Source organism: Athene noctua, chromosome 4 (genome assembly GCF_965140245.1).
Source record: "Athene noctua chromosome 4, bAthNoc1.hap1.1, whole genome shotgun sequence".
NCBI lineage: Eukaryota > Metazoa > Chordata > Aves > Strigiformes > Strigidae > Athene > Athene noctua.
In genome coordinates this window covers 69,321,123-69,344,949 of record NC_134040.1, presented here as the reverse complement: position 1 = coordinate 69,344,949, position 23,827 = coordinate 69,321,123, and the positions used below count along the sequence as shown (strand labels likewise).

General features: G+C 37.7%; 1 protein-coding gene across 5 annotated transcripts in view; it reads right to left on the bottom strand.

Moving 5' to 3' along the window:
- Positions 1 to 23,827, bottom strand: part of FNIP2 (folliculin interacting protein 2) — a 50,506-nt gene that overhangs the window by 11,482 nt on the left and 15,197 nt on the right. Inside the window, exons 1-13 of one of the 5 annotated variants that reach the window (XM_074905688.1) lie at positions 22,676 to 23,018; positions 15,968 to 16,094; positions 12,533 to 12,667; positions 11,350 to 11,450; positions 11,196 to 11,267; positions 10,430 to 10,530; positions 10,193 to 10,282; positions 8,992 to 9,063; positions 8,266 to 8,395; positions 4,690 to 4,891; positions 4,049 to 4,137; positions 3,051 to 3,197; positions 2,755 to 2,924 (exon numbers count right to left, since the gene is read on the bottom strand). In XM_074905688.1, coding sequence (XP_074761789.1) covers positions 2,755 to 2,924; positions 3,051 to 3,197; positions 4,049 to 4,137; positions 4,690 to 4,891; positions 8,266 to 8,395; positions 8,992 to 9,063; positions 10,193 to 10,282; positions 10,430 to 10,530; positions 11,196 to 11,267; positions 11,350 to 11,450; positions 12,533 to 12,667; positions 15,968 to 16,094; positions 22,676 to 22,860 — 1,621 coding nt within the window. In that variant the 5' untranslated portion in view covers positions 22,861 to 23,018. Of the gene's footprint in view, positions 1 to 2,754; positions 2,925 to 3,050; positions 3,198 to 4,048; positions 4,138 to 4,689; positions 4,892 to 8,265; positions 8,396 to 8,991; positions 9,064 to 10,192; positions 10,283 to 10,429; positions 10,531 to 11,195; positions 11,268 to 11,349; positions 11,451 to 12,532; positions 12,668 to 15,967; positions 16,095 to 22,675; positions 23,019 to 23,827 lie in introns of those variants that run through there. The other 4 variants (XM_074905689.1, XM_074905690.1, XM_074905691.1 and 1 more) reach the window with 4 other exon arrangements.

Genomic DNA, 23,827 nt, shown 5'->3' with positions numbered 1-23,827 from the left:
TACTCGGAGTCAATCTCAGCAACAGGAGCATTTATCTTTGGCAGTGGGTGGTGGTGAACTAGAAAATATATTCACTACTTAAAATACAACTGTAATATGAAAGGTAGGCACTACTGCATAATCCGAGTTCCCCCAAGAACTGGTTATTTGCTAGCTCATTTATGCTGAAGAACTGCTTTTTTTAACAGAACTAAGGTTATACATATCCTACTTTCAACATATTTGTTTGGGAGAGTGGTAACTATTGTCCAGCTGCCTACAATCTTCCACCAGCTGAATGGTTTCTATTCCAAAGTTCTGTGAGAAGTAAACACAGATAGCCAATAAGGAGACATTCACATGCTCTATCAGACAAATGGGTTAACTCAAGAAAATGTCTATTACCAGGTTGATTTAACCCAGTTGTCTTCACCTGATCCCCATTAGAAAACACCCACTAAATTGTCTTTGCCTAACCAAACTGTGACTAATATCACCAGCAGATAAGAGACAACCACCAAAAGCTCAATTTTCTTTAGCCACCTTAAGTGCTCACCTTGAAAGCAGGCTTCTCTGGTTTGAAGTTTTATCAGCTACCTGCTAATCTACTAGATTGTTTTAAGTGCTAAATCCTTGCTCAGGGGTGTTCAAATATTCTGGACTGAGTTTGCCACCAGGATTTTGTACTAGACCTCAAGAAGCAACACTAAATGGAAGCTGTAATCAGAACTTCAGGAAGGTTTCTACAAAGGGCAAGGGGACCTCTGGTTTCAACATGAGGAGGCTAAAAGGAGCAAAAAAATCCCAAACCACATTCATGCCCAGTCTTCTCTTTTCCACAGAGAACATAAAAGCAGTAAGGATCCTGATGCCATTCCTGCAAAACAAGGATCATTGAGACAGTAATTCTACTGTTCTCACTTACTGTCTCCCCTGCAAAGATCTCCCATAATGCCAGCAATGTACTGGAAAGGCTGCTGTGTGGTGGCATCAGTGTGCTCTCCACCCGCTGTTAAAAGCACCCTTGCAACTAGCCCCACAACCTAACATGCCAGCAAATTCCTTCCCCAGTAATGGAAAGCGGGCTTCACACTACGCAGCTGGAATTAATCTCAATGTCTGATGGGCTACAAGGGCTAGCAATCTGAAAAGGAAATGGGAAGATATCTTTTTACTTCTGAGTTGAGTACAGTTGCTACAGAAATCGGATTCAGGCTTCATGTTCATTTGCACAACTGACTTTTATATAAAACCATTACTAATAAGATAGTACAAGAAGTCAAAACTATGGTCTTCAAAACATACTAATGCCTACTGTTAAGACTGTGACAGTGGTACTTACAGTTGTATCACTATGGAATAGTAATTTATATTTAATACGTAATGAAAACATGGGTCTGAAGGTGGGAAGACAGGTGTGTCAAAATCCCTTCTTATAAAAAGTCATTCCCATTTTAAAGCCCTAAGGCCCATGATTTTTTATTTTTCTCTCCTCTTTCTAAAGATGACAGCCAGCAGAGGGCAACATCTTACTTTCATTATCAGTTACTGCAACCACCTGATAATGGCTTTTGGGCTTATAAGAACCAAACGAAACCAGAAAGCATTTTGAGTTCAGGCAGCAAGAACTTGGCTGGGCCAATGCTAGCAGCAACGTACGGACTGGAAAGGCAAGAAGAGAAACAGATTCTTGACTAGTCACCAGCGGCGGCTCTTGGGAGTGACCACAAGAGCTACTGCAGATCTTATGCCTCCAGTCCAGATGGTTTTTATAACCCTAGGCCTGGCTCCATCCTCAACACCCTGAGCAAACTTCTATTTTCCCCTCCAAGTCTAATCCATTACTCCTCTGCAAAACGTTTTATAGACATCCTAAAAAAAGAAACACTTCTACTACAACTACGTGGCCAAGACAGCAATTTTTAGTTTCATGACGACTGTGGTGAATAACAAACATAACTAAGACAATTAGCAAGAATCACAACCAATAGCACAGTGTAAAAGTCATGTTATTGCTTTAGTGTTCATGTGTGTTGTTTTACATGGCAATATAGTATATTAGTTCAAGTCAAGACCAATCTGATGTCAAGACTCATAGCCATACCAAGGAGGAATTTTCAAGAACTTACCACTGGCAGTATTATTCTCTCAGCTCTCACTCACCTACTGATTTGACAGCAGTTATTTAATCCCTTGTATGAAGATAACTTACAAGCTATAAAGTATTTGTCAGGGAACAGCCTGAGGAGCTGGGCATAGAAAGAAAATCTTGGCCCAAGCCCACTCACAAAAACTGTGACTGAATGGAGGCACTGCCAGTTGCCAGACTTCTACCCTGTTGCCTTGGTGTCCATCCTAGCTCTACAAGAAAGAGATAAAAGGAGGTAGCCAGGGCAGTTTCAACTACAAACAGCCCCCAAGGCCCAGAGAACTCCCCTCAGTCCAGTTTGTTCCCTCTTGTTCTTCCCAAACTGCTCAGATCATTCATAGCACTTGCACTGTCTTAACGCTTCTATACCAAGTTACTTAACTAGGCAGTGTAACAGAGGATGGTAACAAGGGACCAAGGAAAAAAAGCAGAGCACTCAGGCTATGCATGCAGGCCTCTAAATGCCCTGTTTAACCAGGCACAAGATATCCGTTAGCAGTTCTGCCCAGATTACAGCAAGTCAAATCAGCAAATGTGATCTAGATCACAAGTAGCTCTTAAGTAAGGAGTGGATTCAGGAAGGTGGTAGTTATAGAGAAGTCAGAAGCTTTCCATTTCTTACTAACCAAGCTGTGCCCACAGAGGGTTATACGGATGGGATTTCGCCAGCATGTTCACAGACTGTGATGTGCGCTTCTCAGAGAAGGCCTTTATGGGAGGATGGTCAACCGGCATTACTGTTGGGACCCAAGCCAGATGATACGTCAGCACCGCAGTTAACAAAGCGGCAAAGAACCTAGGAAAAAGAATATGAGCAAAGTAACACTAGCAAAAGAATATCCCATTAAGGGCTTTAACACATCCACATGTACTGGGAAGTACACAAGCTTTTTTTAAGAAAAAGGGGGTGGGGGAAGCTTACTGATTTTTGTTGATCTGTTCTATCAGAAATGTAAATTCTTTAAGAAAACGCTGGCATAGCTGATTCTTTTCTAGGGTGCTGGACATCATATTAAGCCAGACAGGCTCTGCAATCCTTGGAACAGAATATAGGTTCCAGATGGTAACTCTGCTCAACGAAAATTCCACAAAAGTAAGTGTTAATATGTACATTTCAATCTTGCAAGTACAAGTAGCCCCTTTCCTCTTCTACTGTTTATTGATTTTTATTTATTTTTTGTAAGATCTAGGAACTAAAAAAACTGGAAGAGTTTTCCAGACACACTAATTACTAGTGTCCTAGAACACTAGTCTGTTTAAATCCAGTGTACCAGTAACTTAAGTGTCTTCATGAGTTACATATTTGTCTTCCCCTTCTTGCCTTCCCCTGTGTATCTGTATTCAGAGAAACGATTCAGATATTTTGAGGGGGGACACAGCCCATTCTATTCATTGCAGTGATTTGATTCCACATTCCAGACATTACAGAAGCTCCATCCCACCAAAGCCTCACACCTCTTTCCTGGGCTGCCTTTCTTGGCCTCTGGCCATTTCTTCCTCTCTTAGGTACCAAGAAGAGCGCCTTTGACAGCAAGATTTTTGTCAGTTACACTGTTCATCATCTGTGGCTAGGAGTAGACAACTCATCTGCCTGAACACAACAATCAATTAACTTGTCTGCACAGGCATCATCAGAGTTCAACTCTTGATGAGATCTTAAAAACTTTAACTGACAGTCCCAGCTACAGGCGAGTGCAACACAACTACTTTTCATTCATTCTGAAAATGGCTGAGCTGGTTTCACTAAAATTTTCTAAACACATTTACCCCATACCCAACACAGAAAATTCTTTCACAGTAACTTCAAGACTGGCTAAATGACAAGACCCTACATTCAGTTGCTCATAATTGGAAGTGACAAATATCTTTAGAGGGGCATGAGAAGAGCTCTCCTTGTAATTCAGAATTCCATCAACTCACCTGAATTCTCCCAGGGCATCCATGACACGGCTGATATAAACCTGCACTCTTTGGCTGGATTCTGCTATTTTTCTACATGAGATCATGGCCTTGATTAAGAGTTAAAGACACAAAACAGCTTCTTAAAGGATTCACATGCTTCATTAACATGTCAAAATAATTAAGATCTAGCCCCAGTGCTATACAGCCACTCAGGACAGCAACAGTTGCCAACCTCCCTCTACCTCATGAGAGACCAATACCTAAGACTGGACACAGGGAGAACACATTTTTGAGAGAGTGAAGGGAAGACAGCAACAAACATTTTGTGTGTCTCTTTTAGTGACTGTATAAAAGGATAGAATACAGTCTCCAAGGAGTCAAGAAAACCTCATAGTGAAATATGGTGAGAAGTTAAAAAAACAAGAAGCCACCCATAGCATAAAACTCTCCATTCTCATTCTGACTAGAAAAGAAACTGCACCTCTTTTTCATCAAATGCTGAATTCCTACACTGGGCTCAGGCTCAAGACTACATGTGTAAGGAGGGAGGGAAGCTTGAAACCACGCACTTTCTCCCACTCTTCATCCATCAGATTCTAGAATACTTCACTCTGTTTGACACTTATTTTTCCACATTAAGCCAAACTAGTATTCTGTACCTTTTCTATCGCATATTTCAGCTTGTTCATATGAGATTCAAAGAGAGGAAAGTGAGAGAAAAAGAAATCCTGGAAGTTTCTCTGTGCTTCTTCTTTTTCAGGCAGAGAAAAGATTATGCTGATTGCAATTTTTTTCCTCCGAACCATTGCAGGATTGGAGCTGCAGCTTTCATCAGCCATGCTAAACATTTCTTCGGTGGACCTGTAAGACAGATGTTAGGACAGTTACCAATGTATTGAGAGGTAACTCATCTTCTATTCATCTTTCCATATAGCAGAAAGTAATTAATTTTAGGCCTCCTTTGACTGACTACATAAAACTTTGCTGTCACCTGTCTCTGAACAGAGGATACCCAACATTTTGATGGATAAGGCCTACATTTGCTCAGATAGGAGGAGGGCAACCCCCAAAGAGCCCATCAACTCAAAGTGGCATGAACACTTTCCTCTGAACCAGAGGTACTACAAAATCCCTCCTTCTAGATTTATCTCTGAGATTAAGAAAAAAGGAATGGAGACACAATGCAAAAAATCATTAGCAAGAAAGGTTAAAGGTAATTTCAGAGCTGTGAACTGCATTCAACACTCAAGCTCCTGCCTAGGTGCTCAGCAGTATGCCCATGATGCTCTTGAATCTGCTGCTCATGAGGGAAGTTGGGAAACATGCTACCTATACTGTTTCGGCATCTTAAGATGAATGTTTTAAGGCACTTACCCATGCAAAATAAAACCTTCTATTTTAACTGAAGACAAAATGTCACCACTTAGTAATTACTGTGAAAACACAAACTTAACGCCTACAAATACATGTGTGCCTAGCTCAGTGTTGGATATACTTTAAAATGCTTTGCTTTATGAAAAAAAAAAAACCAAACCAGTGGCTACTTTACAACCATTATTGTTTCCCCAAGTTCTGTTTGTTCACTTGATAGTTCTGCCACATTTCTTTCAACAGTTATGCCACTTCTCAATATTACACATGGGTTGATACTGGGATCAATACTGCTCAATATCTTCACTACCAGCCTGACCTGTGGATCAAAACACACCTTCAGTGAGTTTGCAGGTGACAGATGCAGATGTGGAAAATGGTCAATACAGCAGAGGGCACTGTCCAGAGAGGCCACGGAATCTCCATCCTTGGAGATTTTCAAGACTCAATTCAAGTTCCACATCAACCTGATCTAAATTTCAAGCTAGTCCTTTGCACAGGCAACTGATTTGGATGATACCCACAAGTCTCAAGCTAGCATAAATTCTTCTGTGATTACACAAAAGGGTGGCAATCCCCTTATTCTGTTCCTCCATAAATACTTGCATTGCAGTACTAGATGTTAATGCTGATGGATTTAGAGAACAACTATTTTTCTTGCTTAATGTTTCTCAATCAGCTTCACTGAAAAAAAGCCTTTTAAAAGTATATATATATCACTGAGTAAAATGGTACAGTCAAAATGTCTTTTGGAAGGAACTTTAATTGAATAATGGCTTTTAATCCACTAAGAAATTATAGGGAAAGAAGGGTAAGAACAGACAAGAAAGCCATTAGAATGCAAATGCAGACATTCAGAGCAGCAGCTCATATGGAAATAGCTTGGTTTTGGAGTTTCTTTGTAAGTTAAGACTGTAACGTCAGTGAGTGGTAATTAAAAGCTTGAAGGTTTTTCGTATCAGAACTATCTTGAAATGGAGCCTGTGGCATTTATAGACCACTATGAAGCAATTAACAAGAGGGAAGCCTGAATGCTAAGCATTCATTCTAAGTTCATTCTAAAAATAAGTGATTTACAGCTTAATTGGTTTGACAAAGTTAAATATACAAAAGTTTCTCATCATTGAGGTATCAGTCCAGGAATACAGGAAAACACACACAATAAAACCCCAGCAAAAGACAGCTTGTGGGAAACCAGAGTTCAAGACAAAAACATAACCTCATTTGAACTTCAGGAACTTGCATGCAGAGACAGAAATTCCCAAGGAAGTTGGGAAAGGATGGTCAGTCAGCATCTAAGAAACATCACAAGCTTTTGTACTGCTTCCCAGGAACAAAAATTGAAGAATTTAAGTCTGTGAGAAGTCTTCTCAACAAAGCTGCAAATCTAGCTTGCCTGCCAATTGACTACATGGAGTTCCAGCTAGACATCTCTTTTTCTTTGAGCTATTGGCCTAAAACATCAGCCACAGAAACTGTAGAATCTTGGCTGTACAATCTGAAGTGCAAATTCTGCTGTCACTGAAGCATTCAACTCAAAGACTACTGTTTCTCTAGCAAGTAATCAGAAAACAAGTATCTGAAGAAGCTTTCTGGCTTCAAAAGAGCCTCAAAATTCAAGAGTAGTTCTAGATAGTGGAAATAATAATGTCCTGTTTCCAGTATCTTTCCTCAGCACAGACCCTCCAATGGGGAAGAAAGACAACTTACTCCCTACAGTGAACAAGCAGCCCAAAAAGGCTACTCTCCTCTAAACAATTTGTTACATCCTTAACACTTTGAGGAAATTTCTATTTGTCAAACTTCGGCTACTTCCTAAACTGGACTGAAATGATCTTATTTACTCTAAATGTTTTGTATGCACTACTCTCAACCTTACTTCTTTAGGAAACTAGACTAGTACTTGAATTTGAATTACTAAAACCAAAACATTTAATAACTTCTTCTCAGCTGCAAGCATGATTTAGAAAGCATAACCGATACATTAAGACTGCTGCACAATTCCTCATGTTAAAAATTATTTGGTAAGAATATCCAGGGAAAAGCTTCAAGTGCTGACACTAGGGAAAGAAATCTTTTCAAAAAGGTTTTGTTTTTACTGGACCACATATTTCAACTGGCAGCTTTTAAGCTTCTCTTAACTGGAAACAGTGAAGAGGGAGAGAGGCCAAACAGTAGAAATTTCTTGTAGCTCTCCACTAATTCCATGCTGTCTCTTGGTGCAGGTGGATGAGTACATACTAGCAGATAATCGAGAACCATTTGCTATTTTGCAACTGACAAGGGAAGAATTAGCTTATTGGCTATGAAAGGTCTGCTGCATTCCATGCTTTGTTATGCCACTGAGTTGAAAGCTAATAAAATTCCAAAACAGAAGCCAAGGTTTTTTGATCACAGCTCTTTTTTTTTTTTTTCTTCCTGTTTTGGCACAAGTCACAACAGGAACATCCTGTACCAGTCAAGAGAGTATTCATGGACTATTACTCCAAAATTTCAGTAACTGCTCCCTAGTCAGACTTCACCATAGTATAATGCAATTATGTCAGCAGTGCTGTTACACTCCCTTTCATCTTAACAGGATGCTCTTTGAAAAACAGTTTAATTTGCTTTTCGGAATGTGGCTTCAGATAGAGTCTGTATGTTCAATAAAAGTAAGTATATTTCAAATCAGGCCTTGAAGGTCTTATCAGCCAAAACTTGATTTTTCTTCATATTGGCAATCTTACATAATATGCACAGAAGTCAGACTGAATTGAAAGCATTTAATAACAGGATTTGTCCTTTTAAAGAAGAGAGGCTTAAGCTCTATTTACTATTAAATTACTGCCAAACAGCTGTAGTAAGAAGAAAGGTATTTCACTCACCACCTCGGAATAATTCCGTTCTCTAAACTGGTTGTCTGACTTCGGAGCCAGCGACGTTGGTAGCTGCTAGAAGATGATGATGAAGAGCTTGGAGATGGAAAGGGAGTGACCAGAAGACTGCTCAGAGATGCTATCAAGAAAGCAAAAAACCACACATACACTGAGTGACAAAGAGTGTTAAATATTTTTCTTTGTACTGTAATGGGAACAAATTCCCACAAATATTGCTCCAGCTTGCTGATCTTTCTGACATAAGTCACTTGCAACAGGAGACACAATTATTTTAAATAAATCTTCCCACCCAAGGACATTCTTTTCAGTCAGAGATCTTCCCTACTAGAACATACTAAAAAGTCATCTTATTCTCAATAAAAGCTTTCTGTCCTAAGAGGTAGTGCCCTTCCATAACAATAGTCAGATCTCTTAGTCTCCTTTTCCTATTCAGTGCAAAACCCATCTTCTCTTCCCGTGCTTTAATAAAGGCTCCAGCATTATTAACCTTAAATCTTGGTTAAGAACCCAGAAAATGATGGCTGTAAAAAAAGAATATCATTAAAAAATATTCTTGCATTAAGGCTTCAGGAAAATCAGAAGGAAAACCACTTAGCAGATCAAAAAAAATTTTGGATTTACTGGTCATAAGGTACCTATATTTTGGGTAAATCATTGCACCAAAGAATTGTAACATATTTACGAAAGCAGCCAAACAAGACAGACAGCAGATACCTGACCGAGCAATGCCGCTGTCTCTGTCCTCATTTTGTCCTCTGCTAGGCATGTCAACAGGCGTGCTGTGTGCTAAAACAAATAGAGCAGATAAATAGAAAATATTACATAAGTCATCATACTATTTGTCAGGATTTAAAAAAAAGCTTAAGTTTAAAGTTCATAAAACAGCGAAGTTACATCCTGTACTGTTACTCCAAATAAGCTGTATGGTGTGAGCAGGTGGGGCAGCAAAAGGTATTCCCATACTATCATGTTACTAGAGAAAGTGTGTTATTTGCCCCAATCTAAAAGCTTTAGAAGAAGCTTAAGAATGTGAACACAGTTGACATTACCAGATATGCTTTGAATATAAGGGCTGTTGGTATCCCCATCTGTTACTCTTAATATTTTTTTGTAAGTGCAAGATTGTAATTCTACACAGGTTAACATCATAATGAAATAGTCAAATACAAGGTTTATTAAGCTCTGATTTACTCCCCAAGCAGAGATTTATTATCCAAGGTCCTCACAGTAAGAAACATTCAGACTATGTTGTATTACATAATGTTAGTAGTGCAGAGTCACCCAAATTGTAGAGCATGCAAGATTTGCAAAGGCTGTGAAGAAACTTCATTGGTATTCCAGTTCATATTTTTGCAATTAACAGAACTAACTAGGCCTAAGATCTACCCACCTGCATGGGTCATCAGTATGCCTGTAAAAGCAGACTTTACATAAAGTTTTGAAAATTAAAGAAATTGATATTGTTAAAGAAAAAAAAAAACCTTAAAGCTTTTCAGACTTAGCTCAAATAATTCTGAATGTCTGCTATCAAATTAAAAAACAAAAGTAGCAAGAGGTCAGAGAAGAAAAAGCTGTACACCAGCAAGACACCTGCATACTCGCAAGAAATCAGGTATAAGCCAGGAAACATAAGTTCTCTAAGAAACTTAAAGGCTCATTTATTATTAAAAATACTACGTAAAAATACCTTTAGAATTAATCACAGGAATTAGAAAAGAAATATGAACAAAAAGAAATTTTGCTATTTTTTTTTGGAAGAAAGATTTTAAAGCATAAGCCAGATACATTTGTTGCCACTATTTTAGCCCTTTCTGTTTCTAGAGAGTAATTATGTATGTCCTGCAAGGATTCAGAAGGAGCTGGATTTGTGTGTGCATATGGATGGGTCACACTGTGGCTGGCATTCCACACAAACCTGCAAAGAAAGAAGCACTGCGGATGAGCCGGAGGGGACCTCCTTCAGACACACCCTGCAGCAGTTTGCTGCTACACAGCTGTAACACACCTAGGAAACAAAAGCAGTGTAGAGAAAATGCAATGCAAAAAATAAAACAGAAAAAAAAGAAAAAAGGTGACACACAGGAAAGAAACTAAACTGAACAAACAGATGGCCTCATGTTGTCAGAAAGACATAGAACCTGGATATATTTACCTAAATTACTTCCACTGCGACAGGTTCCCAAACCATTCTGATTTGAGCTCAGCTTTCCCAGGCTAGGATCTTGATTGATGTATTCAAAGCTATCTTGTAAGCTAAAAAAGGGGAAAAAGCCAGTGTTCCTTAAGAATGTGATCAATAGGCATTAATATTATCTTGAGAATTAGGCTCATTTTATGGAAAAATAGAAGGCTGAAGATTAACTTTACAATCAAACTCAAGGACCAGTAGGTTTTGTGAACCTGTAAGGAAATAGGCATTTATTTTCTTCATAGGCTCCCTCTTTGATTATTAAAAGATATGCACGTCACATTTGGGATTCAGTTTATTCATATTTGCCCATTTTGAGGACAAGGAAAAAGGGAACAGATGAGAAACCATGGATCCTCTGTTGTTATTGAAGGAAACAGAAGTGGGGTACAGGGACACAAAGCTTTCTCAACATATATTCCTTCTTCACCTTTCTGGCAGCAGGAAGATAGAGGCTTTGATTGTCCAAAGCACCTAACCTCTGAAGTTTATTGCATGCCCTGGACAAATTAAGAAGCAGAAACTCTGAGAGATTTTATTTTTTAAACTTGGGTGGCCTGGCTGGGATCTATCAAGTGAATCCTTCTCCATGCCTACCATTTGTGATTTTCTACTAGACTTTTCTACTTCAGCTAAGTCAAATTTAGAAGTAGTGACAGAAGGACTACAGAATGAGAAAGAAGGAAAAACAACTGCATGGGATGGGGAAGAAAAAAAAATATGTTCTTACTTATTGTTGCTTCCACTGAAGCTTCCTACCCTGGCTGAGAAGACTTTACTTATCATCAGCTGTGGGGGAGAGCTGAAAGGATAAACAGTCATTTCAGTGAGTCATCAATTCCAAGTGCCTGACAAGAGTGCGCATCACAGAAAAGGACACTCACCGTATGTAGTGAATTTTCAAGGTGGAGCCTTTGTAACTCATTGCCACTGAGCCAAACATCATTTCTCCCAGCATGTTGACATCAGAGGCTGGTCTGGTGTACTACACAGACAAGATGGGAAGAGCAAGGTCAGTAATAACTTGACATACTATTTCAATTTAATATAGTGTCATAGTGCTACAGTTTGAATGCAGAATACAAATAAATTCTACTTTTCCATACAAACAAAGATCCTGTGTGGTTCCCACATAGTGAGTGCAAGTACAAGCAAGTACAGCTGGAAGATGTACTCTGTTTTGCTCACTAGACAGGCATTATTACACTTGTTCCAAGGTAACCTCCAATGGCATGAAAGAGGAAAAAAGATCTACTGCATTTTCAAATAAATAGCTGTGTCCAGCAACATTCCCATACAACAGAGTGTTTGATAAAACCCGGTCATAGGACTTAGACTCTGTGCTCTGGATCCCCAAGCATTGTCTTCCTCAATCAAAGGAGTAAATTATCCTTCTCTGTATTTATATATATAGAAAGCTTCTTGGAAAAATTTTTGACTGGAAAAATTGTGAAGACTGTGTTTCTAAATATAATCAGACTGATTTCTTATTTTGTTTCAAAGACTGATCATCAACAGAAAATATTAAGAGAAGTTTGTTAATTCTGAAGGAAATCCCTCACCTTCTAGTTAAATACAATTTTTTCTACCTTAATCTATACACGCTTCAAGTTATGTTTTTCTAGATGATTTTACTGAGAAACAGCCAGAGTACCTAAAAAATAGTTTTCTTAAAAATTTCATGTTATAGTACAACAAAAGGGACTCTCAATATACCATGTTCAACAGCTTCTTCAGAAGAGCTGACCTAAAGCCTAAGTAGACATCTTTCAAAACAAGAACAGAGAACAGTATAGTGCTTTTTATGACTTTCGCAATTAATAATGCTATTAAATGTCTTTGAAAGAGTTACAAAAGGTAAGACCAAGACAGACCAACAGGTTAAGATGTACCCACATGTTCTTAGTCTACAACACTTTAAAGACAGGGTAGATATCTCAAGATTCAGATTAACTTGTAATATAGTATAAGTATAACCAGTCATTCAATGCATGTAAGTTAAGGCTTTCTACACAAACTTCTTCAGTAAAATGGATAAATACAAGCATGAAAAGTAATGAACATTACCTGATACTTCGGTATCTGTTCTTTGATATTTTGCATACAGCTTATTGAGGGACTATGGGAGGAAATATTGTTGTTCCCATTGCTAGCTTGGCAGTTCTTGGCAGAAGCCTTTACAGAAGCATCCTCTGCCATTTTCTGTGTCAAAACAGAGCAATATGATGAAAACAATGAAAGCAAACATGAGAACTCTGATCTGTAAACATACCATGGCAAGACTTTTCTTCAGCTACAGAAGTAAGATGCTCTTATTTGATTCAAAAACTACGTATCAGTTTTAAAAGGTTTTTTAAAAGGCCAGCATCAGAGAAAGTGCAGAATTATTCTCACATTTATATTGTCAGACGAGTTTTCATAGTATCATACAGAGTAATTAATCCAAAGTTCCACTGGAAGATCATTCCCAATTGTTATGAAATGCTCTGTGTAACATTTGCCAAAGTTTATGTAAACGAAATATCAGCTTATGGGTCGCTTACAAACCAATTTCTGTAATCATCTGCACAATTAATCACTCAAATTGCATATAACTTACTCCCCAGCTGATTAACAGATTTCTAAAACAGAAGAACAGCCAACAAAAACAAGGGGTGAATAATGCATCATTTGGTAGAATTACCAGGTTGTAAAAACCTATTTATTAAACCTGTAAAAGAGGTATGTAAAAAAAGGCAAATGAATGCTTAAATCCAGATGACTGTTCAATTGTTTAATTCAAAGTTTGCTCTCAAATCACTGTTTTAACAACATTTTAGAACAGATCAAAAAGGTGTAAAAGAAGTGTCAGAAAGATATCAGTTACATTAATGCTATTCGTACATGTTTCTTAAGACAAGCTTCATTTGGATATCCTTACTACAGTTTTCTTGAACAAAACCCAGTGTCTTATTTTCTTTAACAGCTGCTTTTTTTTTTTCAATTTGAACGTCCATGAGATGTCAGTTAAAAAGGCCACATCATTGCGAACACGCTTCTCACATGCACTTGAAGTATAAAGGGAGCAAAACTGCAACCTTACAGCAAGGAAAACTTAGAAAATCTTAGAAAGCTTATCTCACACTCTTAAACTTCTTATATATTTAAGAAATTCAAAATCCCTTACAATGTATTAATTTAAAGATTCATTCATTTGGTGCACATCAGAATGAAGCTTATTTTTATAAGTCTCATTTTATATCAGCATGGTTTACCTCATTGGGAACGTGCAGTGGCAGAGATCAACTAAATTTTTTTTTAATGTCAGCAAGGTACATGTAGATAGTTTATAAAAAAAACTAAGCGAGCAAGCAAAAAGAAATATTAATAACCTAGATGCTAGTAAAAAGTATCCATAGCCAAACTTACATCACATATGTTGGGCTCAGCAAGACAAGAAAGGGACAATAACAGAAAGTTAAATGGAAATAAAAGTAGAATCCAATATTCCACAAGATTGATTTTTAAGATGAACTGTACTAAAGTGCAGTAACTGTAGTAAATTTTAAAATACGCAAGTCACTTTGACAAGATGATGAAATGGGCAAAAGGAAAGATGCAGAAGAAAAAGAGGAAGAGAAAGCCAAGAAGAGTAGAGTAGATGATCTGTCATTTTTTAAAAAGTTGAGTTTAAATGACAGTGATAGTACAGCTCCCCTACCTATTTTAAAAATAAGCCTACTAAAGCTCATTAAAAAAGTAAAATACTGGACTTTTATATCCTATATTTGCACTCCTCCTATGCAGTTTTTCTTGGTGTAGTATTTATGTACTATTGCTTATTTAATCCCATTGTGACTGTCATTAGTGTCAGTAGTCATGTGTTTAATGAGCTATTGACAAAAAATGCATAATAAAAGCAGTCTGATATACACCATCTGCAGAAAGAATTGGAAATTAGATTAAGAGCACTGAGCAGAAATGCAGCATATTAAGCAAATATATAGTTAAATGGAATATAGATCTGCTAGTTCCCCCAGGTAAATTTATTAGATATTTTAAAGATAAACAATGTATTTGAATATTCAATGTGCATAAGCTTTACTGTATTTCAGGAAAATGGATAAACACACATACACACTTTCTTGACTTCAGTTTAAACAGGACTGAGCTGGATATTAATTTAGTCTTAATTTTAAATGAATCAAATTTTAGGCTTGCTGTGTGATAACATACTAGACAAATGACCAAGCATCAATATCACTAACATCTGTGTGTTTGCATGGTATTCAATGTGCTTTGTCTGTTTTAAAAGCGTACCTAGATTAGTGTCTGGCTAGAAAACAGATTACAGACTGCATCATGTGTTATGAGGGAGGTTATAATCTGTTTTGTCAGACATTTTGTAGTTAACTTTTAAGTATTCAAGTAAGTGGAATAATTTAAGTATTTCAATGAAGCCAGAAATATATTTCTTCCTCACATACTGAGCATTTTAAACCAACTTTTAAGATACAAATTAACAACCTTGATTTGGCAGTGAGAGGAGGAGAGGAAGAGCAAGATTAACAGACCAATCTGGCCCATTTAACCTCTTAAGCAGATGATCTGTCAGCTGATGATGCTCAAGTCTTATTGACTTGGCACAATGCCATATTTGCCATGGGACTGAAATAGAGATTGCTGTTTTTTTAAAGCATCTTCATAAGTAATTTCTACAAGTCACAATTACTCATATATAACTAGTTATTCTCCAATAATCCATGCTAGTCTGACAGGTGAGGCTGCTGGTTGTAACAAAGGCTTCAAAACAAACAAAAAATCGAAAATTCTACACAGAAGAAAAACACAGAGCTAAGAAAAAAAAAAAAAAAAAAAAACACTACCACAAACCAGAAAATACTATTGTTTTACTTGTCTTCAAATAACCTAAGTTTGTTGGAAGTGTTACTCCACAGTTTGTGTGTCTGGAGAGCAGCACAAAGAATTTGCATCTTGACAGCATCTACTCTTGCTTCTATGTGTGTCACCAAAACTTATGTGGCCGTATATTGCCATGTGTCAGTCTTACACATTACAGCATGGTTAGCCAAAGTGAAGTTGTTTTAATTCACATAAAGCCAACAACTTTACTAATCCAAACACCAAAGGAAGACAAGCACATTTAGAGACATGCTAGACATCACTGGAACAATGGGACCGCACAACCAGGGCTAACAACAAAAATCAATCCCAGACAACATTAAAAAGGCTAAGGAAATACTCATCTTAAAGAGGTATAGACTGCTTTACTTAAAAGCAAATCAGGTTTAAGTTTCAATACCTATATTATAAATACCAAATACCAGATGTGTTCATAGGCTTTTTGGAATCTAAGATTCTCTTGTTGCAGCTATCACAGAATTGAGATCAAGTGAAAGATCACGAGAAAGATTAAGAAGTTGACCCTGTCATATTAAAATTCCTACTTTGGGAAGGGAAACAAAAGAGCAGTAGGACAAAAGCAAAATTAGCATTTCATACCTGAACCACAGCTTCATCAATTTTGCGGACTGCTTTGGAATCAAATAAAACCTGTCTGCCTCTCCTCTCACAGTCTTGGTAAACTATCAGGCGGATTTCATTCAAGTCAAACTCTGAAGAGGACCAGCTGCAGATTATAAACACAAGATGTTAAAATAGTGTGCTTACTTTGCAGGCTTATTTAAGTGAAGAAACAGGTATTCAGCAAATATGTCTTTTACTTGGGATTTACAAGAATCAGGCTGTAATCACAGACCTCCTCTGACCAAAGAGGAACTCAAAGGAGTATCTAAGCCCAGCATCACTCATACACAGGCAGGCACAGCCAGAATATTTTTCATCCAACCTTTCTTCAAAATTTTCCAGAAAGGGAACTCAAAACTTTGTCTCAGCAATTCCTTCAGGGCTTAACTATTCTTAAATTTAGTCCCTTCTCTGTACATAGTCTGGATCACCCTTAGGTAGGTGTACTATTTTGTGCAATTCTCTCAGTGTCAATAAAGAGCAATGGATTGCCAAACTCTTTACTACAGCCTTTCACAAGCTCAAAGCTTACACCCTCCCTCATCCTTCTCTCTTCTAAACAAAGCAAATTCAATTCCTTTTGACATATTCCTGTCAATATAAATGATGATTTATCCAAAGTTTAATTCTTGAAACCGAAAGACAAAGTTTATGTTGTTCCATTATTTTTCCCGTTTCTTTTCTGAGATGTTTCAGGGTTTACAGAGCAATCATAGATTATCAAGACTTGATCTCTGACTATGATGAAAACTCATTTAGTAGATGAAACCGAGATACCACTGACATTCAACCTGAAGCAAAAAAACTCTCCCAAGCCAGAATCAGCCTGTTTCTCAGAGGTACACCACAGCACACGACTTGCCTCCTTGTGCTTACACAGGAGGCTGAGGAGCACAACTGGTCATGACTGTGATGGCAAGAGACTTTATTTCCCAATTCCAAAGTGAGTTTTTCTGCACATCAGAACATGGAAATTTGCTTGGCCTCAGGTTCAACTACAGAATATACTTTTCATGTTATGTAGCTGACAAGCTGGAACTAACGGGAAAAAAAAAAGACTACTGCATAAAGCAGTGCCACACAGTACTGGTGCTCAGTCATATTGCCTCATCCCTGACCTGGATGGACTGCATCTAAGGGGTGAGAGTACAACTGTTATTAATAGTTCTTGGTTTAACAAATTACATAACAGGCTTCAGTCAAGGCCACACTGTTCTCCCACCCAAAAGGATGTCTCATTTAGTAATTTTCCCAAACTATGCTCTACAGAGAACGAAGGTAGAGAATTAAGGGAAGAGCACAAAAACTCTATTCTGCTGAAAGACAAGAATTTCTGAAGATATTTCTTTTATTCCATGCTCTGTTAACAGATGTAAATCAATAGCGAGGTAAACACCATCAACTCCTGCTACAATCAGTGAGGTAACCATGGGCAACTGTCTGAGGAACACACAGACACTTGCAAATTTAAAATCATCAGTAAATCCAGCTTACTTTTTTTGTGCTTCATCTTGCATTTCAGAGATCAACTCCCTTTTCTATGTGGCTAGATAGAAAAATAAGCCTAAATTGGCCCCTTTTTCAGAGCTGAAAGACCTAATTTGGGAAGGGTTTATTCTATTTTTAAATAGCTTGGGACAGAATAAGCCAGATACCTTATGGTGGAGATAGGCACTCTGATATAAGTATACTCTGTGTACATAATATACAAGGGTCCAGTACACATCAAAGCCAGATCATGGAACGATGCTACATTCTGTTTTGCCATTAACAGTGAGAAAACTTGTTGATGTGTTTTTAACACGTTGCCTCCAAAATACTAGGAGTGCCAGGCAGATTTCTTTTCAAGTCCTCCCTTTCAAAAGGAGTCACAGCATTAAGTTAACCTGCATGAGATCAGACCTGATACCATTGTTGATAGTTGCCCAACAAAGATCCTACACACCTCACATATACAGAGAGCTGCAACTACACCATCTGTTTTAAAAGTCTGTTACTAGTTTCTCAGCCCACTGCCTGTTCAGTGCTATTACAAAATACAGTTATACAGAATACAGAGAAGTCAGAGCCATCAATAGAGTTCATTCTAGTCTGCTGCATGAATCTGATGCTCTCCAGTACCAGGTACTCTGAAACAACTCTTCAGTTATACAGCTACCTATTTACTTACATACTTTCTACAACAGACAATACCTGAGGCAACGCTGCTGCTTTCTTAGAAAGACCACAGGTCTTCCCTCCTTTTAGGAACAAAAAGCTATATCTCTGTGGTCTTCATTTAAATTCTATGCAAGAGTAAAGCCTTATTTGTCTCCAGGACCAGCACAGCAGGATGCATAGTTGAGACCACAGGACTGCAACTCTAAACTAAGAAAGATTCATTTCAGGCATGGATTGAGTCAATCCAGCCCTGCACCTGTCCACCAATGCTCAAGCCATACCGAATGCTTGTGTTGCATGAATTTAGGTTTCTTTATGAACAGGTGAACTCCCACATTCTGCACTAAAGCAAACTTCACATTGTTTGTAGAGTGCCAACTTCTGTACAAGACATGAACTGGGTTTTATAACAAATGCTGAAGTAGAAGCCAGTTTAACAGCTTGCTAAGGTGCCTTTTCCATACAGCACACTAGAATTAGAGACTGCTGCAATCTTTCAGAAGTTCAGATTCTAGTACCAGACAGCAACAAGCTAAGAAGTTACAAAAAACCTATAGTACAGAGCTTTATGCAACTAATAGACCAAATCTAGGAAAGTAACTTCAGATAACACTTTTTATATTACTAACCAAATATCAAACTTACGTTTTAATGAAGTCTTCTGCTTTCAGACTTTGATTACCCAGAACACAGATGTAGTTTCTGCAGCAGCTCTATTACAGAAGAGATCCATCCTACTAAAGCCTCATTTGATGAAATCCAGCATATCTATAGGCAAGTTATACATGCACATAAACCCACAGTCTCATTACTTCCACGTGGAATCTAGACAAGGCCCAAGACTAGTCAGGTGACCGGGTTGTTTTTCCCTATCACAAAAGCTGATGAGCAGACTGCTTACATTACTTCCACTCTTTATTGTTTAAACCAGCTTACATAACATACAGTCCCCAAAACAGGGACAGTGGGAGTATTCGGTCATCTCCCAAAAGCAGTGTTGAAGAATACTGACAGTACACGTACTCATTGTGTCAGCTCCATTTTCACATGCATAAAAACTAAAACCCCAAACCCATTACTTATCTCTGTATCAGCTTCTTGCTTATTTAGCAATGCTGAAAGGCATGAGCTTTTTTGTTTCCTCTTCACATACAGTTTTTGGAAGAGAGATAAGATTGCCTTGCACAAAATATCAGTTCCTGAAAACACCCCACCACACTTTGTATAGGTTAACATTCCTTTAGATGTTAGAAAGTAATAGCTTAAGGGTTTGAGTAAGAAGAAAAAACCCTCTCTCTTCCACGAGTTGTTTCTAAAAAGTAAGACTAAAATGTCTGAAATAGGCAACAGAAATATTTTAGCCTGTTTTTTTCTTAAGGAAAAAAGGCTCCTATGCTCACAGGCAGCCTATATGCATACAGGTTCACCCTGACCAATTAATTATTTGTTAATTCACTAATCAATCACCAAGTTTGACCAAGGGATGCATATTTCTATCCTCCAGAAATAAACAGTGAAGAAAATAACAGACTTTCCCCTCCCTCTCCAAAGCCACAATATGAGCTAATGGTAACTTTAAGGCAACAAAAAAACCTCATGATTCATTTGTGGGAGATAGGTAGAGGATCAGGAAAGAGAAGATTCTGAAAGTGTTACATGAAAAGTTTGCACCAAAATTTGCACATTATCAGATTCAATTTCTATTATTAATTCTTCCACTTTTAGACTAGAAAGCAAACCCTCAAGACACTTACAAAAAGCCCCTTATTTTCCAGCTGCACCACATTATGAGATTCTAACAGTCTACTCCATGCCCAATTATAACAAATATTGATGTTTATTCACATCAAAATAGCTTTTCACCACCACTCCTGACACTCCCCTACTTCATGTCTCAAGACTCAGTTGTTTTCCTTATACTAATTTGGTAAAATCTCAGCTAGCACACTTGATTGTTGATTGTTTCCTTTTTCTGTTTCTGTCTAGAACAGCTCACCCAACCATACGTAAGCACTGAATGAAGCTAGGTGAGAGTTACATAATACAAGTAGTTTTGCTTATGTACCTACTGCTGAAACTGTTACTTGTGATAACTATACAGTCCCCATCATAAGCGTCATATTTCTTATATGTTTAGCAAGAATAAATGTGCTACAATCACTACTTTTGGATAACAATGGCTGCTTCTTTCAGTCAGCTTAAAAAAGCCTTCAAAAATAAGTTTTGCTAAACACTAACTGAAACATCATTTGCCCTAGCCCTTTTTCTGTAAGTCTTCTCATTCTCCTTACACAAGAAAGATCTTACACGTTTCAATTCCTTTTTAAGAACTACTTAATAAACAGAATGAAAAAAGATCTGTGCTGAAGGAATACATATTGCTAAGCGACATAAAACAAATGTTACAAATAAAACAAAATTATAGCAGGCATTTTCTTCAGCCACCTGAGTATCAATGTACTACAAAACAGGCTTCTGATAACGTTACATCCTAGAAAGATAAGGAAGTGAAAAGACTGATAGCTGAGATGTTTCACTTTGGCTTATAAACAATGCCTTATGACAGGTCCTGCATATTCTTAAAAATTAGCTCAACTGATTAATATGAGCTTGTGCAGATGTTCATATTTCAGGTTAAATGTGGCTATTTTGACTGAACATAGTGTTTTCTTATTTGACCGCAAAAATAAAAGCCCCACATTTCCTTTCTCCCCTTGTTCTAACTAGATGAGCCTTCCTATTACTCATGTCTGCTCTGGCAATTGCTGGACCCTTCCATAAATGAACCAAATTCTCTGCAGCAGAAGTCTGTCCCAGCACACAAAAGTGGATCAGAAACAGCTGGCAAAAGGAAGGAAGAAGTAAAAGGCAATGGAACCTCCACCTCTTGGTGGCAGCATGAGTTATACTAACTCATTTCATCCATGGAGCTATATACCTTCAGGAAAAGAGCACAAATAAAACATTCCGAGTATAGTCAAAATAAGTATTGAGGCTTGTTAGAATGTTAATTGAGTTCTCCTGCTCCCAAGTCAGTTTTCTGCCTGCTTAGAGAGCTGAACTGACTCCCTAAGGGGAGCCAGTTCCAGAAGGATTGGAAAGGCCAAGGGCAGCACAAGGGGAAAAAAAAAAAGACAAGAGCATTATGCCAGAAAGCAAAGGAAGAGGAAGCAATGCGATTACTTCCTTCAGCATCAGCAATCTATTTGAACAGCTCAGCTTTATCTAGCCTCACTTTCAGAGTGGATCTTTCCTGCATGTGGAAGATGCTAGAACTAATAAACATCATCTTCAAGTCAAAATAAAAAAAATAAACTCAAGATGTCCATGTTCATACAACAGGAAAATCAGGTCTGCTAAAGATACTAAAACACTATGGATAATATTTTTGGTTGGTTGGTTTTGGGTTTTTTTAAAAGAAAGCCACAAGTTTGGAACAGCCTACAGCTATCCTGGCAAGTTTTCTCCCCAGATTCCATATTAAGCTTAAATTTCCTTTATTTTCTATTATTCTGACTTGTTCAACATTTCTTCCATTACAGATACATCAAGGCAAGGAGATCTCTCTTACTTAAGGGAAAGCAGACTCCTTTGTTTCTGGAAAAAAGTCACAAAAAGTTTGCCCCTTTCTGCCCTGGATCAGTATTTTCAGTTAATATAGAACTCCAGAGCCTGATCTCTACAAAGAAAGCTTTTGGTTCACCTTTAAAATAATCAGCATGCATGCAATAACTGAAGACTGACCTATTAATTTATGTTCAAAAACTACTTCAACTGACCTGAAAACGTTTTTGAAAGTGACTAATCACTCACTACTTTAGTGTCACATCTATAGCCTAGAGAAATAAAAAGGCTGTAACATACCTATATACCTATCTATAACTCTATATTTTCCTACTTCTTAGATCAGAAATCCTCAATGTAGAATATGGAAGAAGCTGCCATGAACTGTGTTTTCAACAGTTATATAGCAGAAAACACTCAGGCATTGAGGACATGTTGGCACACACCTGAAAAAGACACCACAAAGTAGTCAAAGAAACACTATTCATATTCCAGAATACTTTGATGTAATGCTTGATCTAGAGGTCATTTACAAGTAATGCAGAAGGTTCCCCTCTCCCTTCTTCCCTCACTTTACAGCATTCTCTCCTGTCTGCTCTGCACACTTACTACTTGACCCACCAACACAGGAGGTGGCAAAAAAAGCAAAGAGGAGGAATTAGTTAGAAAACTAGAAAGAACGTAAGATTAATTATCTTCAACTGAAGAGAAAGGCAATTACTTTCATGCCTCAGTTTGCATATACATAAATCTTACACATCAGAGTCAAGAATGCAGATTCAGTTTTAAACAGGGAAGACCTTCTGGAGTGTCAGTCACCATCAGCAGCAAGAATAAGCCTCTAATACAACTCTTGAAGTTATTTACAAAATAACCTTTCAGGCACATGATTATGTATCTAATATCAACTAAAAACCTCCATTCCCTGTCTAATATATATCAAAAAAGTTACATGCATACCTGTTTTGCAGAAGTCCTGTCACTTTGCTCACATAGCTCACACTTTGGTCTCTCCAAGATTTTTTAATCCTTTCATCCAATTTGGTACAAGAGAGATTATTTCCAAGTGGTACTTCGTTGTTGTTTCTTACTCTTTGTATTTGTCCCCCTGTTCCATTTGTAGCTTTTGGTATACCCCCACACATTTTCTTTTGCTACAAATCCTCTTGTAAAGCTCCCTCAAAGAAATTAAATACCCACTGAAGAGCTACGGCTTCAAGCGGATTTCTTTACTATAGATCAACCATTAACAATGGTAATTTATCATCGGCTTTCTTCCCTATACAGACGCACAGTCTGCCGAATTTCCTGTTAGGAGGAAAAAAGGCAGAGAGATCTTCATATATTCTATAAGCCATTAATACAAAAAGGTAGCTGTAGCTAATGTACTGCTGCAATTATTCCAGGCAGAGGAGTAGACATGACTTTCAAGTTTCAGAAGCCACTGTAGACTTGCTCTTGCTGCCGTTCAGAGTTTTTCCTACCAAGCCTGGCACAAAGCTGTAGCAGATACAACAGCTAATATTGACTTTAACTATGTTTGTTTCCTGGTATGTGATTAGGTAGCTAGCAATTATGTAGTCACAAGACTGAACCATATGGCCTCTTAAACAAAAAAAAAAGCATAGTTGCTTTTGCAGTGACTCGCCCTTAGTTGCAAGGTTGTTCTAACACTGGCTACAACACCCTGTTAATGGCTCTCATGTGAGCAAGTGTCATCTGACAACCCCTAGCAACCTCATACAGCTTAAGAGCAAATAAGAATCTGTCATCATTGCCATATGGTTATCAGTTTTTTTTAAAAAACAAAAACAAAAAACAACAGCAAGAAACACACTAGATATTCTGCACTGTAATGCTTTTACTTTTAAGGACAAATAGTATTTACACTTGGCCAAGAGTCTGAAATTACTATTTTGAAGAGCTTTTTTTTAAAAAAAATAGAAGTAAAAACCACCACCAAAAAAAGGTTGTCACAGACAGCAAGTTCGTCGAGAAGTTTTTATAGCCATGTGGCTATTAAAACAATTTAACAGCAGTACTGATGACAAAAATATGTCATAAAACACTTCTGACCAAGAAAATACACGTTTTTAAACAGAATGAAGGAAT